General features: G+C 29.2%; 1 protein-coding gene across 2 annotated transcripts; it reads left to right on the top strand.

Moving 5' to 3' along the window:
• Positions 1-18,066: 18,066 nt before the first annotated feature.
• LOC102661669 (vascular-related unknown protein 1) lies at positions 18,067-19,729 on the top strand. 2 transcript variants are annotated; one of them, XM_006582196.4, is made up of 3 exons: positions 18,067-18,474; positions 18,623-18,687; positions 19,193-19,727. In XM_006582196.4, the coding sequence occupies exons 1-2, from the start codon at positions 18,133-18,135 to the stop codon at positions 18,668-18,670; spliced, it is 390 nt and encodes a 129-aa protein (XP_006582259.1). In that variant the 5' UTR covers positions 18,067-18,132; the 3' UTR covers positions 18,671-18,687; positions 19,193-19,727. The 2 variants fall into 2 exon arrangements, with proteins under 2 accessions (XP_006582259.1, XP_006582260.1); XM_006582197.4 differs by lacking the exon at positions 18,623-18,687 and having other exon boundaries at positions 19,193-19,729.
• Positions 19,730-20,290: the final 561 nt, after the last annotated feature.

Raw genomic sequence — 20,290 nt, 5'->3', positions numbered from 1 at the left:
GAACATTTAGTTCCCTCACCACTCAGTTTTGCTAACTAGCTAGCTAGCTGCTATAAGTTGTGGCTGAGTACCCAGTAGGTCAATTGTGACTTGGAATCGGTCCAAAGAGACCAAGACAAGCAATGTAGATACGCAATCAGTGAGTCACCACGTTGAGGCCATCGCAGTACTTGAAGGTCATCATTACTGAAAGTGAATGCTTTTATTAATTATATGAATGAATACAATGACTTCATCATCTCTCGTTCACTATATACCACAATTTTCACAAGAAAAATTAATTGAAGGCCCAGAATTGCCAAGAAATTTGATAGAACTAATAAAAAAAAAAAAAGAGAATACACTAATAATTTAAAATAATTCTATATTATCATTTAGTCATAAATCATCGTTAATATATAATTTTTATAAAAATTAATAAATTTATTATATGTTAGTGGATAACAATGTTTATCCTGTCTTATAACTTTTTCTTTTCTCAAAAAATAATCACAAATAACCATAATATGACCTATTTGTATATATTACTGTTAGAAAATCCAATCTTAGACCATAAAATTCTTCTGTCAAATAGCACTGCCTTTTTTTTTATATTAACACTCACACCTTGTAATGTTTCTAAATTTTTTCATATATATATAAATTTAGATATATATATATATATATATATATATATATATATGAAAAAATTTAAAAACATTACAAGGTGTGAGTGTGAATATATATATATAAAATAAATTATCTATTGTCATAATTCTATTATACTGAAGGAGTATAATAGCGATGAATATATAGGGGCAATGAGTGCACTGCGCATAAAGGATAAACATGAGCTCTGCAATCAGTCACTGAATGTGTTTCTGTGCTGCATATAGCGACCTGCCAATCCTGCTATATTAATTTATGAGAAGAAAAACTAATGGTACAGTTCAACAAATCTCTATCACAAAGTATATAAATAAATAGGTTCTGAATACAATAATATTGCATGTGGTATGGGAACTGTGAAAATATTGACGTATGAATGACCACAGCATCTTATAGACATATAGTTGACATATATTCTTTTAGACTTAAATATAAGAATTTTTTATTATTATATATATTTAATTAATTTTATTTAATATAATTATTTTTAAAATATTTTTATTTTAATTGAAGGGTTAGTTTATTTTAATGATTTTTTTAATTTTTAATATTAAATTTTAATGAAAAATAAGTTAAAAAAATATTTTTAATTAAAATTAATGGCAATTATCTTTCTTAATTAGTATGGTATATATTCTTTTCTTATATTTGATTAGGAAAGAATATAGTTTTCTTGTATAATGATATAAAGCTAGTGAATTTCATCTTATATTGTGTGGACCTAGATTTTCTCTTGGACGACAAAGCTAATTGCTACAGAGAAAGTGACCAATCTTAAGCTGCATTTAAAGCTCTGTTTGTTTCTTGGGAAAGTGATTTTCATTGGCATATACTACTAACTCATTTCTCATCATCATGACCCATGTGACATATATCCAGCTTCAACCACATTAACTATGCTTTCAAGTATATGCACAAATCACTGTATCAGTACTTGAAAGAAGAACTACAACCCTATATATGCTTCTTCAGGTAACCACCATTTTCGATCAATCATCAAAGACACTAACATTATCACACTTTGCTTCAAATTCATCTCGATCAAGCTGGTTTTCCTAGTCAACTAGCTTGAACATTAATTTAATAGTGTGTTTGAAATAGATTTGTAGTCAGAAAAATCAATTAATTTTTCATGATAAGAGTGATGTAACAAACAATTGTTTCTACCTTTTAATGGTTTCATTTCATCATGATTTTATAGGGTAAAATCAATTATGTGTTATATCCAAAAACACACTACGAATGGACTGTAATATGAAAATACGATCCTTTTTCTTCTAGTAATGTACATTAAGAATATAATTTAAGAGTACAAAAAAAAAAAAATAATTGAAGGAGTTAATATTCCAGGCCGTCTTACCTCAAGGCAAATAAACACGCTTTAGGCCTATATTTGTCAAGGCTCTTAATTTTTTTAACATATTTTAATTTAAAATCTTATATATATGATAAATTTTATTATATTAGTTGTAAATAATTTGCTAGTAAGATTATATAATTTAAGAATATGCATACAGATATTGTTGTAGAGAATTTAAACACTCTTATTATTCATTGAAAAAGTTATAAAAAAAATCATTTTATATCGACTATAAACTATCCAACAGAAAAGAAACATTGAAATGACTATAGAATTAAAATTTGATATAAATGATCGATAGAAAAGATGCTTTGATAAAAATAATAGGAATGAGAACGCACATTCAGTTGAAGCTTAATTCTTTTGGTTCTTCAAAAAATTCTTTTGATTTTGATTGTTGTGTGTACATATTAAATCAATTTATTTTCCTTTATTGAGAACTTATTTAAAAAATTAAAAAATGAAACTACTTTTAACTTTTTTATTTCAATTGCAACAATTGAAAATTTTAAAAGAGGGTGAATTTTAAGTTGGTTAAATTGTAATTTTTGTCCTTTTAGTTTTCCAAATCAATAATTTTGGTCCCCTTAATTTTTAATTTTAAATTGTAATATTTGATTTTTTTAATTTTATAAATTTGTAATTTAATAGATTATTAATTAATAATTATAATTATTAGAGATATTAAATTAATTTTAAATTAAATAAAAAATTATAAAAAATTAATTTTTTTTAATAAAAAACTATTAACTTCAATGTGGTGTTACTTTGGGTGGAATTGTGTGTATGTAATAATGGAGGTACAAGATGTGTTTGCAGTAAAGAGGAGTAGCACAGTGTTATGCAAAATTAAGATCAATAATTTTTTATTCAATTTCAATAATTAATAGTAACTTAATAATTCAATTAATTAGAATTATTTGTTAATAATCTAGCAACAAGACCAAAATTATCAATTTATAAAACTAAGAGAATTAAATATAACAATTAAAATTCAAAAAAACCAAATTCATGAATAAGACCAAAATTATAATTTAATCTTTAAGTTTTTTTAGCATAAAATTGACATTGTTACTCTTCATTTATATATATATCAATATTTGTAAATATCAATGTCAAAATAAATATTTTAAAAATAGATTTTTATTCAATTTGATTTATCAACTATATTGTAAGATAACAACTAAACCGTAGAATGAGAAGCATATCTTTCACTGCACAATGAAAAACTACATAAGGCTAAAACAAAACGAGTAGATTAATGCTACATTATTAGTTCTCGTAGTGCATGCAGAACTGAATATAATACGAGGCTATGAGCGGCAGAAAAAAAAAAAAAAAAACAAAGGCATGTGTGATGTGTCCAGGTCGTTTGGATATTCAATTAATGGGGTTCATAAATCATAAGTGTAAATATGAAAAGAGAATGAAGCAAATAAATATGCTGAAATAAAACAGATATATTATGATGATGTTATCGTCATCAACATTGCACGTTTAGTTTTTCTTTTCCTTTATATTATTTTCAACGAAGCAAATCATTTGATTGAAGATTTTTCTCTTTTTCCGATTGGAACTGTCCAAAAAAACATTGTTGATGATTCGTCTCTCTGGCGACCACCACCACCACCAACAACCTTGATTTCCCCTTTGTCATCAATTTTAACGCATATAATCAACCATCAAAACGAACCCAACAATAAAAGGTAGAATCATCCACCGAAGCAACACCACCAGCATCATGAACATCACTATTTTTGTTTATGGAACAAACTCAAAATTCACCAAATAAATAAAAAATCATGGGTGGTCACTGAAAATCTCATTCGGCGATGGTGCACGACGGAGACTAACAGAGTACGACGAGCTTTACTTAATTGTTGCTTGTTGGATACAACATTCATCACATTTAAGGAATAACCATGGAACCACGACGAGAGTGTGACGGGCTTCAACAATGGAACCAGTTGATCAACGAAGAGATTGCAACGACAACAATTGAAACGCAGGATCAACGATGTGACAGAAGTGGTGAGAACAAAGCGTCGTGGTGGGACAATTGTGGAAGGGTCTATTAGTATGTAGGAGGGAAAGAAGATTTTATTTGGTGGAGAGTGTCTATGATAAGCTTGTAGACCTTAATTGCATCCACTGCCTTAAAAAACTTGTCCACAATGGACCACCTTGAGTAAGTGGTCCACGCTAGATATGTTCTTATCATTTGAAACTTATGTTGGGTGTGTTTATGAAAGCATGTGACTTCTTGTTTGATATCCACATAAAATATATATAGGTTTATCATTTCACCTCTTGTGCATTTATTGAAAATCCTATAAAAGATTTAATTAACAACTAAAATCCATTGCTAAAAGTGTCGTAGGTAATAATTTCTGACAGATTTTATGTGCATCGGTAATTTCTTACGGAATTTTGTGTAGGTAAATTTCTGATGCAATTTTTTTACGGAAACAGCAGTAAGTAGTTTCCATTGGAAATCTTTCAGTAAAATTTTTTAGAAAAATATGGACGGGTAAATCCGTCCAAAATTAATGACCACTAAATCCATCGTAATTAATTCGTAGATACCTTACATATAAACATGGCAACGAAATCCGTACATGTGGATATTCGGTTGAACTTATTTCGACTTTGATAGGGAATACCTGAGTTGATTCGGTACGGATTTAGGTTCACGAGTTATCCGAATTTTTTAATTTGGGCCGAGGTCGGACATAGGGATGTCACTATTTGTCTCATACCCGTCTTGATGATAAAATTATTAAAATTTTATTTATTACTTGTTAATTTTATTTTAGAATTTTTATATAATTTAAGATTCTTTTCTTGACAATTTTTATAAACAAATGCACTATAATGAATTTATTGATGCATAAGTAGTTAAAAATAAATGTATAACAATCAATTTATGTTTTCTAAAATCAAATTTTTAATATAATTATTTTAAAAAAAAGAAAATTTATTTTAGAAATCTGAACCGAAGGCGGGACGGGGACAGGAATACCCAATACCTAATGGGTATGAGAATGGATAACAAATTTCAACCTGTTAGATATCAGGATGGGTATGGGGATATGTTAAGAAATCGGGATCGGGAACTGGGGAGGCAATACTTGTTCCCGTCCCTCCCCGTTGTCATGTCTACCTACATATTTATTTGTGGGTATTTTCACTGGTTAAATAACTATTAATCTTTTAAAAAAATTTCCTTGTTAAAAATTAAATAATATAAAAAAATCATATATTTTTTGTTTAAGAAGTTACATATTAAATGTGCATATATAACAATATTAAAACATATCATTCTAGAAATTCAACAATGACACTAATAAAAAAAGTTCTACAAATTCAACTATCATAGTCATAACAGAAGTTCTACAAATTCTACAATCATAACATATTAAGTTTGGACAACAAACACTTGAAAATAACAATCATAAATTACAAACGATTTCCTAATTAATTGATATTCAACTCTTGCACAACTTAATTAGAATATCCTATAGAATCTGACTTGTTGGTCTTCATCTTGTGGCTATTGGTTGCCATTTTGTTGAACAATGTTAGTTGTTGTTGTTGCTACTGTTGGTGGTAAGAACTTGAAGACAACAGTGACTAATGTCTTCAATTGTAATTGAGTACTCATTTAATGAACCTCTTGTCTCAACTGGTAATCTCCTTTGCATCACAAGAGTGGGTAGAAGATGCATCCATGAAACTATTGGTCCCATTTGCAAACCTACTATTCTAACAGACTTTTTCAATTGGTATCTCCAATCCAGTTTGGCTTCTTAGTGTCTCTTTGGGCTTCCTTGAACATCTCTGAAAGTCTATGAGAGACTTTCGAGTGAAAAAGTTTCTTAATTTTATTTTCATGCTCAGGTCTACATGTGACCTTCCTTTGTATAAGGAGAAAAAGATTAGTTTATATTATACGGGAAATGTATAACATAAATGCACAATCAAGAACAATATATTCTTCCTACTTAATGGTAGTTTTTAACACAAAATACACTAAATTGTATATTAACTAATCATGGTAATTGATTATCTAGGTTCATTAATCTTCCTCTGCCTTCACTAACAATCCATTTGCACTCTCATTCTCTCTCTCTCTGTCTCCCTCCCTCCCTCTCTCTCTCTCTCACACACACACACACACACACACACACACACACACACACACACACACAAATAAAACTAAAAAAGTTCTTTATTTAGAATATTGAATACTAAGTAGAAAAATACACTAAAGTTCTACAAAGATCCCACATTTATCAGTGTCATGGACAAAACAATGTATATAAGTAGAGGAAATATCCTCATAGCAAAAAGTAGTGTCATGATCTCTCGAGAATTAAGTTAATTGTTAATAATTAGAATTGTTAAAAATAAAAACAATAATTTACCTTAAAACATTGGAAGAAAAACTATCACTTACTCTTGGGAATTGCTTCCCATGTAGCCCAAGGCTCATGCAACTGCTACTTAATGGTCCATGTGATAGCCTTTGATGCAATCTTAATTGGAATCAATCTAAATAGAATAGCAAGTCAGAAAAAAAAATAATGCTTTAATATATAAACACAAAATGATATTGATTTAAATTATAATTAATTCTTACACTCCATCGGAAGGTTGAATCATCAAGATCACCAATTTTTTTTTTGAGGGGGAAAGGTCCCCTCGATTGAGTGTGACATGTGCTCCCTATCTAGAGAAGGTGCGGGTGCAACATATGGGGAAGTTGTGGTTGCAACAGATGAAGAAGGTGTGGATGAAACAAATGTTGAACATGCCATGGAAGAACAAATGTTGAAAATGGAATGGATGCAACACCTATTGGGGATGGTATGAATGTAGTAGATGTTGAGGAAGCTTGTTTGCTTCTACTTGACACTACTTTAATCTCATAACGTTTCTTCCCCTTCATTATCCTTCTCCACTTTGCCATTAGGCGATGGAGGTGGGGGTGGGGGGCTCCTATCGACATATCTATATATAGGTGAAACAATATTACTAATAATAAATCAATAATAATCATTATAGTTAACTTGTTAAATTCCATGCCAAAATTATAATTACCAATAATAAATCCATGAAACTAAACAAATTCAAATTCAAAGTCATCTTCAAGTTCTCCCACTACATTGTCAGCTTCTACCAAATCATATGCATCTTCATCCACTTGCTTTTGGATTGTTGATGGATTAGGCATGTCCACTTCTTCAGGATCAACTTTTACATCTTGCAACCCAGAAGCATCTTCAGCTACAATGACTTCATTGACATGTATCATTTCATTTACTTGGTAAGACACATCATCTTTTGCATCATTGGATTATATGCAACCTCTTGGCTTCATTTTGATTGCAACACACCAATCACGTTTGTTGATTCATGATGTTGGATATGAAACATAATACACTTGCTTTACATTATGTGTAATGATAAACAAATCAAAGGGTTCATATCTTCTATGCATATGAAAATCCACATCACCATATTTAGGATTGACTCTTGCACCTGTACATTTTGGATCAAACCAATGACAATAAAATAATATTACTCTCTTTGGTAAACTTGAAGTATTATACTCTAACTCACATGTATGTTGAATGACCTTGTACAAAATCATCTTATTCTCATCCTTCTGTAAGGTCTTTTACATGAATCCCATTATTAGTTTTTTTTCCCTTGGTCAGTGCATGAATGTGGAATTTATACCCATTGACAAAGAACATGTGCCATTCTTTGGTGCAAGTCACGGGACATTGTGATAAATCCCTTAGGTGTTGATTTCCCACACTTAAAGGCTCACAATAAACCTACAAATGTTAAACGCATGAAAAATTATTATATTTTATTTATAACTAATAGTTGAGAGCAAATAACTTTTAGTATACATACTTGTTCCTTGAACCATGAAGGAAAATCTACATATGTACAATCAGAAGCATTTGATTCATGTAGATTTTTCTTTGAGTTTTATATAATTTATTTAGAGGACACTTGTAATAGCTAATCCCCTTATCCCAACCAAAAGCTAAGGCAAGAAATGGTAGATCATAAATCTAATCCCTTTTTGCAAAAACACTTGAAAGTGACAAAGAATTATAACCACTTTTGAGGTATGCTACCAAGACACCCACCCCTTGTGCCTATATTCTTCTTTTCTCTTTATGGAGTCTTGTAATAGTAGTGCTTGGGGGGACTTAAAATCTAGAATGGTGGTGTGAAATCAGTGTTTGGTAGCCATCTTTCTTTCTATTTAACCTCTCAAACACACTTTTGTACTATAATATCTATCACGTAATTATTACTTGCTATGTAGAAAACCAAAGAAAAAAAAAACATAATTGTAGACCCAATAAGCCCAATAATTGGTGACCTATTAGAATGTATATACTTAGACATTATTTGGTCATAATTAATTAGTATTATATCTAAGTCTTATTGGACACTCATCAATGATTAGTACTACACTTAGGCATTATTCGATCATAATCAATCATCAATATATATATATATATATATATATATATATATATATATATATATATATATATTACACTTGTATTGTTAGGTCTTGGTCGACATTAGTACTACACATATAAGCCTTATTGGACCTTAGTCAATCATAAGTATTACAATGGGGCCTTAATGGGCTTATATAATCAATAATCAGTATTACACATGTGCCTTAGTAGGCCTTGATCAATCATCAATTCTATAGTGAGGCCTTATTAGGCCTTGGTCATTCATCAGTTAAACTTAGACCTTATTGAGCCCTAGTCAATCATTAGTACTACAAATAGGCTTTATTAGGTCATAATCAATCATCAATGTTACACTTGAGTCTTATTGGATCTTGGTTAATCATTAGTACTACGCCTAAATTTTATTAGACATTGGTAATCATAAGTGTTACCCTTAGGCCTTAATGAGCCTTTGTCAATAATGAGTACTACACCTAAGCCTTATTGGGCTAAGGTCAATATCATAAGTGTTACATCTAGTCTTATTGAGTCTTAGTCAATTATTATTATTACAGTTGGACCTTGGACAATCATTAGTTTTAAACATGGGTCTTGGCCTAACATTAAGATTGCACTTAAACCTTATTAGGCCTAGGTTAATCTTTAATGTTAAACTTGGACCTTATTTGGACCTTCGTCAATCAACAATTTTCTTTTGTACCTTAATAAGCCTTGGTTAATCATCAACATTTCACATCAACCTTATTAGGCATTGGTCAATCATTAATGTTATAAATGAATTTTGTTAGTCCTTAGAAAATTATTAGTATTAGTGGATCTTACTGAACTTAATCAAACACCAATGTAACACTTCATATTTTATTTCTAAAGTTCTATTTTTATTTGTATTTATATTTATTATTTGTAATATATGTTAAATATTTATTATATTTAAAATTTTTAGGTTTACTGTGTACCAAAAAATATTACAAATAATTATATTTATATTTTAATTATGTAGAATATTTATTATCATACTAATTAGTTTGGTCCTCAAAGTGGTTTAAATAACATTTTTTTAACAATTATTAGCGTTCCGACATGTAATTGTGTCTATATTATATTTTAAGAAAATCACATGACACATATTTGTGTTAGGTTTATTTAAAAAATATTAAAAAATTATATCCTTAACTAATCTATTATTATTATTTATATTTTAACTTATACTAAATATTTAAAAAATTTACAATATTAATTATGTTTTTTTTATAGAAACTATTAATTATGTTCTATCTCGCTTTTTTTCATTTTCATTGTTACCCAAGGATTTTTTAATTTATCCAAAAATTTTATTACCAATGAAAAATTTGTCGATAAAATCCGTCAATAAATTTTGAGAATGTAATGCGTAGGTAAAATTGGTCAAAAACAATTGTTAGCAAATACCTTTGAATAAGATCCGTCGGTAAAATCCGTCCATAAATACCTATGAGTATCATTCGTAGGCAAAATCTATAAGTAAATACCTACAAATGAAATGCACTTGTAAAATCCGTCTATAAAACCTACTAATACAATCCGCAGGTAAATATCATTGGTAAATACCTAAGAAACAAATTTGTTGGTAATTAACGAAATTTCATGCGAAATTGAATCCGTTGGTAACCTAAAATTATCTGTCAAAAGTTTTTTGTTGAAAAGAATGATTTACCTACGGATTAAAATCCTTTGTTAATGAATCTCTTTCTTGTAGTGGTCTATGAATTTTTAATTTATTAGATTATTAAAATGTAATTGTTTAGAATATTTGAATTCCACATATTGCTTGTTAAACATATTTCTATTCACAGACTAACATCTAGTATTAAAATGTTTAATAAATACTAAATTAATAAAATTAAAAAATAATTTGATTAATTAATATTTTGTACTCTAATTGTTTATTAGGTTTAATTTTGTTCTCTTTATTTTTAAAAGGTTTGATTATGTTTCATAATTTTTGTAGTAGGTTCAATTTAGTCCTTTTGTTCAAATTGAAACTAATGCTGCTAATGCAATATGAACAAGTGTCACTTTAATTTTACACTTACCAATGTTTAAAAATTGCTAATAAGTGGTGTTTACACAAAATTATAAAACTTTAATAGTTTACATTTTTATGAGACATTGTTGTGCCAGTGCTTGGCACTCCCTGATTCAACCTGCGACAACCTCAATGTGTTATTGTCGTATCACCATCACTAGGATACACACTTTGGTCTCGGAGTTGACCTCAAAAAGATTTTTTTGCTTCATTTTTATTCCCTGGAACCCTACTGGACTCTGTCACCATTGATATCATATGTGCCTATCACAAGAACTTCATGCTAGAATCTAACTGTCACCATTAATCTTTCTTTCTTTAGAAAATCAAACTTGAATTTCAAGTGTTCAACTCAACTTGACTCCGTGACACCATTGGGGGAGTTGCTATTGGCATTACCACAATTGCTAATGGCAAAGCCTATGTGGGTGCCTTTTAAATGTATTTCGAATTTGTCCTTTTGATGGAAACACAACGGAATCATATATCAGTTGTATAACACAATCATATTTCTGTTATTTTTATTTTTTTTCACCCTCATGTGTAATGGAAATACGATTATGTACAACAACAAAATTGTATTTACGTTGTTGGCTCAACATCCCCCAACTCCCCAACAAGAACAACAATACAAATTCAATTACAACAAAACCCAAGCAACAAAGTTGTGGTTCCAATTTCCCAATACAAACACACATGGATGAAATAAGAGCAAATTTCCAATAATTCAAAACATAAGAGGAACAAGAAGGGGAGAGGAAAGGGAGGGTTTTGAGGATTTTACGGGGCGGGATGTGTGCTACTAGATGTCGATGGGGGTGGCTAGTGTGAGATGGTTGGCGTGACATGGAGGCGTAACCGAAGAGGCACAGGTCAAAAACCACTAACCTTGCGACAATGTTGGTTGTATGGTGGTCATCGTTGTCGCACGGGGATTTGAACTGCTTGGTTGCACATGGCTTCAAAATTGAGGACTCTCTCTGTCTTTTTGTGATAAGGACTTTCCCGCAAAAACACCAGGGTGACGGTGGCAACGACTGCAAAGGGTGATGACAACAATAACCTTGATGGACAACAACGCAATTGTTTTGGGTGAAAAAATTTAAAATCGAAAGTTAGAGGATGGTGACTCCAACAAAGAGAGAGAAAAGAAAAGGAGGGATGTAGAAAAATGGAATTAAGGATAATTAAATTTTTTCAAATGTTTTGATAGTCTCATTAGTAATTGTGATAGTTACAATATTAGTTCTCACGATTAGTAATGATGCGAGTTCTGAACTCAAGGATTATATGTGGGCGTATGAGGGTTTTGAAAAAATATAAAATAAAATATTTGAAGAGAGATGGTGATCCAATATTTGTGAAAGGTGTGCATAGTAAGTAAAGGTTTCACATGCTGGCATGTTAAAAGCAACGGGTAGGCCACACGTGCGTGAATGTCCCATGTGCCATTTCACCCTTATGTTTATTAGTCTTGACATGGATAATTATGTGCTGAAAGGGTCATTCCTCTAACTATGACCGGAAACCCTGATTAGATTAGATCTTTGAAAAGGAAAATACAAAGGCATTTGACCTAAATTAGGAACAATTTCTTCAGAAGTCATGTTAGTAGGGACCCCACTATGTGGTGGCCTCAACTTAGTCCTCCTTGTCATGACATTAATTTTCATCAGCCTCTAATTAATTGTTTCTCTTGTGTGAATCCACAACAACTCTAATAAAGAAAAAAAGTTGTCTCACATTCGAATGACTTATACTAGTCACTCATAATTTGGGAACCATTTAGGCTTGTAGCCTTGTCGTACGTGACCGACCATTATTCTAGGATATGATGTCGAAACATCTCTCTCTCAACTTATTTGTTAGATTCATATAACTACTACCTAACTTAATTGTAATTATTATAAATTAAAAGGAAAGTGGTTTAAATTAAACCATGCATGTTTAACTTTAATTGATTCTTTTAATTGTTTTATGCCATAATCAAAATATTTACATTATCAATATGGGGGTAAATTTGAGAATGATATATTAGAATATTGGCATTATAAACTAGTTTAATAGTAAATGTTGCTTATAAAATAAACAGATACAGTATATACTTTAAAATTTTAATTAATTAATATAAGTTAAGTCCAAATTAAATCAGTAGCAAAGATACATTTATTTAAAACATACTCCAATATTTTTGTTGTTCTAAATATATAGATTGACCAATTTGGATTAGGAGGGCAAAACTGGAATTCAGTAAAAGGCTAAAAATGAGAGAAATGATATTGTTGTTTGCTTACAAGATGACAAAGGTCTACTATGTAGGCAACATTTGGTGGGCATGCCCCATCATTGGTTGTCTGATTCCATAGCAAACTAAAGGACCCCCTCTGTTCATTTGAAGAGAGTTTGTTATGATGGGCATAAAAAGAAAAAAAGATAAAAAAGAGAGTGTTTGTTATGAAAGTTTGTTTAGAGTTTTCTCGCTCCTAGGTCCTAGCTAAACATTGAATTGAAGCTGAAAAATTATGTACGAGATAAAACTTATCAGATGCTTACATCATGTTTCAAAATTGGATCTTTATTCATGTCATTAAATAAGAAAGAATAATGACACAGATCACATTTTATTCAAACATTTCATAAATATTCATTTTTTTTTTGTCTTTTTTTATCACATGATAAATTTTATTATGTTATTTTTTTAATTTCTTTAAGTGTTGGATAACACTACATTAAGTATCTATCAAATATTTTTCAAATGAGAAATTATGACCAAAATCAGCCTTAAATTTGCCGAATCAATTGAAGACATTAATCTTATATTTATAATAATTGTGAAATTTATAAGAGAACGGTCGATTTACATCAATGTAAGAATACCGTAATCATTATGACTTTACCTAAAGTGTGCTGTAATTTATATCAATCTAACATTCTTTTAATCAGATACTGTATCAATCTTACAATATTTGAAGTTTTAAACTATTTTTTTAGATAAAGTTTTAAACTATATATATTGAATGTGTTAATGGAAAAAGTAACGGATAAATTAGTTGAAAATTAAAAAAGTTAACACTAATCTAAGTTATTGGTATCAGAACACATACAATTTAGTAACATGAATTATATATATTATTTAATAAAATATTATAAAAACATATAAGTAATATTTATTTATATTTGATAGTATTTTTTAAATATTATCAAAAAAATTTAGTAACATTTTCAATAAGTGCGAAAAAAATGTTGCTAAATATAAATTACATGTGTAGTAGTGATAACGAGACTCGAATGTAATAATAGTTATACAAAATATCAAATCAAGTTTTAATGCCATGTACATGAACATGTTATTGAAATTTGCTATGGAATTTCTTAATAAATGACCTAAAATTGCAACTTTTACAGGACTCAGAATTGTGTTTGGCAATCAAATCAAATGTTCCTGACACAAAGCTTTTTAGCATTTGATAGTCACATGCTTATTGTCTCTGTTCATTGTCGCCGTTAAAAAGATCACACTCAAGGTGGGAGGATATAAATCTACCCTATAAACTTCAGCTAAGAAAGGTTTTATTGACAAAGACTATGCGGGATAGTGCTCGTGTTTTTGTCCTAGACAAAATGGTCACCAAGATTTAATTTTTAGAAAATTTGCATGTGTCCTATATGGTCCATGTCTTTTTTGCTCGAGTCCATCTTCCCTCTTTTTTTTTTTGGAGTGATTGATTATTATATATTAGATTATATATGATATTTTTTTCCTTTTCTTTTTAAAGAGAAACGATATAATAATATATTTTCTAACATATTTATTTTTAATATACTTTTTATTAATGATTAAAATTTATTAGAAATTATAAAAATTTGTACATTTTACTTCTTATTTAATGAATAATACTCATAGTTTTGTAGTTTGTAATAAATTTCAAATGATATATAATAAAAATTTGTTTTAAAAAAAACATATATAGAATGCGTTATTAGTAGTCTTGTGTTTTCTGAAATAGTTTCACCGTTGATTGCATGCATGGCTATGCCCTACAAATTTGGTAAAAGTACTTTCATTTTGCCAGAAAGCATATTTTCCAGTAGCCAGCTCTCGTTGTGCTTAGGACTACTTACGAAGTCTTGTCCTTTCGACTTTGGTATATGAATAGTCTTGTCTTAACAAATATTTGAGAAATACATTAATTCCACACGCCTATACAAAACAAATAATATGAGGGGTCTAGATTATTAAGCATGATACATGAGTTATATTATAATTCTTTTTTATCTTTGATTTCTATTAAAAAAGCACAGACACAATATTTTTTTGGGATATACAAAACTCGTAATATGTTCAAGGGATGTGTTTTAGTTTGCATATTTATATTCAATATAGAAAAATTATTATTTTACACAGACAGGGAAAAATTAATAAATGAATAAAAGAGAATAATAATTTTATAAAATTAATCTTGTGATCATTAATTTATTTTTAATTTTTGTAGCTTATATAATTAATATTATAAGAAATATAAGTAAAAAAAATAATTAAGGTTACATAAAAAATTAAAATGATAATTATTTTTAATTTTTTTTATTACACAACAATTATTATAAGACGAAGAAAGTACTAAAATTTAAGTTTAATTGAAAAAGTACGTAAAATAGTAAAACAAGTAATAATGGGACTGACAATTTGTTCAAACTTAAAACATAATACTATTAAATATAAAAATTTAAAGCATCGCCCATTCGCCTAAAAGTGTATATCAAGAAAAAAAACAGTTAATTGTTTAATCGAAAAGTACGTGGAGAAATGAAAATGATAATTAATAAGGATTGGAGGAAAGCATCAGGGAAGCTTGAGAGAGAATTGATCAATTTATTCTTACTGAATTATGAAAAAATAAAACTGAGTAGGTGTTATATACAATCACTGTTATGATCAGCTGAAAGTAGTAACAAGAATAGCTAATTGAACTAATTTTCATAGTAGTAAAAGTGAAGGTTGTTAACATTACATACAAAAAAGAAATTGCATATTATATTATGTACGTGATTTTATCATTATCAAGAAAGTGTTGATACGAAATCTCGGTTTGGTGAGACCATTTTGAAACTAAAATATAAAAAATGTAATTAAATGACCATTCTGATATATATATATATATATATATATATATATATATATATATATATATATATATATATATATTATGATTTTTACATATTCAGATATTGACTTGGAGGTGGTTTATTTATAAGTGATTCATACGTAGTGGATTAATCTTTGCTAACTGGTGCAATAATCCGTTGGATTGTTTGATTTTTCTGTTCAGTCCTGTAATTAATATAGGTCACAGATCGTGGCCATAATTAATAATATATCTTACGTCTTTGACTTAAAAAAAAAAAACCTTTTTATGAAATAAAAATTTATTTTAAAACGGTCAGAATTATAACTATGAAATAGGTTAAGGGAATAAGTGATATATATATGTGATACGATTTATATTATTTATAAATATTTTTTAACCTTTTTAATCTTAACTTACCTTATTGTATGCTCTCTTTTATTTTTTTTTATCTTTCATCCCTTTTGTATAAAATATTTGACTGAAAATATTTTACAACTAACATTTTTCTCATGTAGTTAAGTTAGGTGAAAATAGTTCCACGCACACATAGGAACGAGGATGATAGAAAGGATCTATAATGACGTAACTTTTAGAGGCAAGGACGAGAAAATAATTATAAAGCAACGTCCCCATGTACCAAAAATGTTATTAAACAAAATAAACGACAACAAGAAACGCCAAGGTCATCAATTATTTTAATTCTTTGGCAAAATCATTCCTAGCTAATTTCTATTATATTATTGTTTTATTCATGTTTGTAGCTTAAGTCAATCAACTAAGACTCTCAATTCATCATTCCATCCAATGATGAACCCTTGTTATCAAATCAAAGGAAGAAAGAAACTTGAAGTGAGCGCACAGACAAAAGCAGATAAATATAAAACTTCAATTTTTTTAATAAACTATCGTAAGATATTCAAGATTTTAATAATAAAAGAGGGGGAGGGGGTGGATCGATGATTTGAGACTACAGCTTATTAACTTTCTTCCGGATTTCCAACCTTACATTAGTTTAATTTTTATAATGAAAATGTTAATTTACCAACTTTATGGTGTTTAGATTTGAGTTGCACCTCTGTTAAAAAAAAATAATAAGATTTGAGTTGCATCTCATGCATGTAATTAACTACAGAGGATCTGTATCCCTTCATCCCACGATTAATTTCGATGAGAAAGTAAGAATGGGTAAATGGAAAGCCTAGATAAAGAGTGACTTTTAAAATGATTTTCACCTGTATGCATACAACTTGAAAGAATAGGGTAATGTTATTTTATAAAATGATTTCCTATAGAGAGAGAGACAACAACGTTTAATTTATACATATCATCGTTCTAGAAAATTCTCTATCTACCAAATCACTGAAATTTAATTCCACGACTGTGTATACAAGGACATTCATTCATTAATAAAGAAAAAGAAAAAAACTACATTGACGGAAAGAGTCTCATTTACAAACTTCTCTCTATAGGGTATAACTGAATGGCTAATTCAAACCAATAGTGTAAAAGTCCACCTTAAAGAAATTCTTGCCAAATCTTTGGGACATACCCTATCTCTAACCACAAAGGTCAAACACATTCCCCTCCTCTTTCTCTCTCCTAATTTTAACTCCCCTAACTTCTATGACCCGTTTCAAGATTCCACAGTCGCCATATATATAATTAATAGTACTACATATTCTATAATTATATTCTATTTGTTGTTGAAAGATATTTTGATTCTTATACACACTAAACGAAAACTGCAGTATATTATATACTAAGAAATTTTTAGGTTGTCATGATTTATTACAAGCATTTAAATCACAGTTCGCAATCACAAAACATTTTTTTTTTTTTTGAGAAATTCGTATTTGTAACTAATTATATAACTCACAAATATTCACTTAAGTGTTCAACCACTAACCACATAGATTAACTGATACAAAATTAGTTTAACTTAATTAGTCGTATTGCATTTAAATACTACTGAACATACAACTTAAGTATTTAGAGAAAAATTATATTATTCGTAATAATTTTATTTTTTTATCAATAAATATTAATTATTATTTTTTATTAATAACAAAATTTAAACTCATTATTATTTCCTCCTCTCTTCTTTTTCCTTTATGATCATCAAATGAATTTTATATCTTTCTATCATAATTTAATCTCGACTCGAACAGGACTATTCCTTCAAGAATTCCTGTAATCTATATATATATATATATATATATATATATATATATATATATATATATATATATATATATATATTATAGTGTTTATGATAAAGTACCCCACCAAAGAATTCTTCAACTATATATATGCATTCCTTGGGAGACTTGCCTCTTTAGAGCTGGCCACCAAACCCCACTAACTGCATCATAGCTCATCTTCACTTGTTGCCATTTTGAAAGCCAAACCTTCAATATGAGTTCCACAACCAAAGCCCCTCCTTCCTCTAATGATGCTATGTCAACTGAGGAGAGTGGTTGGACGACATACTTTGATGACTTCTTCAACAACCATGTTGTGGATAACAACAAGTGTTCCATGCCTTTATCCGGTGGTGTTGCTAGCTCCTCCCTTGTCTCCGATGCAGCTTCTTCGGCAGAGAAGAAAAAAGTGGCAAATAGTAAACAAGTTGAGGAGTTTAATTATGTGAATAGATATGTCAAGAGATCAAGTTTCAAGAAGAGGAAGGATGTCATAACGGCTTTGATTGATGACTCTTTGGAAGATACGGCAACTTCTCCTCTTAATAGTCCCAAGGTTCATTAATTTTTCACTTACCCTTTTCTCCTTTTTCCTACATTATTGCCATTTTTTTCTTTCTAGTTTAAGTTTAAGGTTTATTATTATTGGTCATTTGGTTCTACATATAGTTGTATAAATCTATTATTTATCCGTGGTATTTTAGGTTTTGTATGCGAATCAGAAGATTGACAAGGCAAACAGACGGAAGTAGTATAAACCTTTTCTCAGGTTCAAATCGAATTCACAAAATTATACAATATAACCTTTTTTTTCTAATTTTTTTTATCTCGGAAAGGAAAAGGAAAATGCATATATACATATTACACAAACAAACTTAGCATTTTGACACGGGGATATATATAATGTAATGAAATAGTTTTTTTCTATTATGCTATCTGAATTTCACCTGTTTAGTAAAATTAAAATGTGTTACTTTAAACTTTAAGTCCCATTTTGATTTTATTTTTAAAATGCATAAAATATAAACGCTACTAAAAACTTTATGTCCCATTTTGTTGTAGTCAATCACGTTCAAACCTCTACCAAACAAACGCTACCAAAAACTGTTACATCCAATCAAAATCCAAATTATTTTCATTTTCATTCTTTTTTCCCTCTTTTATATCTACGTTTCCCGGTGCTGAAATAAAATCTTCAGCTCTTACTAATTCTGTGGTGTAAAATTCTTTCTTACATGCATGAACTAACAAGTCGCCAATTTGTCTTGTCTCAGTAGGAGAAAGGCACATCAAGACAAAGAGATGAGCAAAAAGAATAGAATTTTAATGGGAGGGATTGTGAATGCAAAGAGTAAAAAGAAGAGTGGCCTTTGCTTAATTAGTTCTCTTGTCAATGGTAGCAAACTTTTTATGTTAATTATATAGCATTATTTGTTAAAGTTCAATGATATTCATTTTTGCCTATGAAAAATAGTATTATGTTAAAGTTCTCTCTCTTTCTATTAGAGCAAATAGAAAATAATGGTGGAAAATGTTACCGCTGCATATAATGAATTGAACCTTTTTCTACTGTTCCCAAGTTCTATGCAGTAATTTTATATAGTAAATTGTTTACTAGCTATAGTTTTACACTGAAACATACCCGTGTCTATATATAGGACATATTCTGCTGGAATGCACAGACGAAACATGAGACACGTAAAGCATAGAATAAATGTATAGAAGGCTAGGAATGAGATGAAGTAGTGATGAGTAGGCTGAATAATAATAATAATATGAGTAAGGACTATCATTTTACTCTGACAGAAAGAATCCAGAATGATCAGCATACTCAGATTGCATATCTCCTTAAAAATTTTCTTGCAGACTAACATCAATTAATTGATTTTTTTGTAACTTTAACTGACGAATTTAATGCATTTGCTATCATCTAATCAGTAAAGTGCTTTATTTATTGGTGTGAATGCTAATATATATATATATATATAAAATAGTATTATGGTTTTTATATTCAATATATTTTGATTCCTCATTAATTAAAATTAATATTGTCAATAAGTACAATCATAGTATTATATACCTTATTTTTATCGCGATATTATAATCATATATACCAACTTGGTAAGTACTATCTTTTATAATGGATTAATTAATGATCTCTACCTAACTACAGCTGCAAAACTTTCATATCCAGGAGTGGGGAAAAGAAGAAAAAGGAAGTAGATGACTAACAACATCACCAAAACTTAACCCCAAAGGACCGACACTAAATAGGTCGGCCATGCCAATTAATTGAATCCTAATCTAGTGTCATTTGGACATCATCTATATTAATTATTTGGATAATAAGGGAAAGGAAATCTAACTAACAA

This window comes from Glycine max, chromosome 6 (assembly GCF_000004515.6).
Source record: "Glycine max cultivar Williams 82 chromosome 6, Glycine_max_v4.0, whole genome shotgun sequence".
Classification (NCBI taxonomy): Eukaryota; Viridiplantae; Streptophyta; class Magnoliopsida; order Fabales; family Fabaceae; genus Glycine; species Glycine max.
This window is presented reverse-complemented; position numbering and strand designations above follow the sequence as displayed.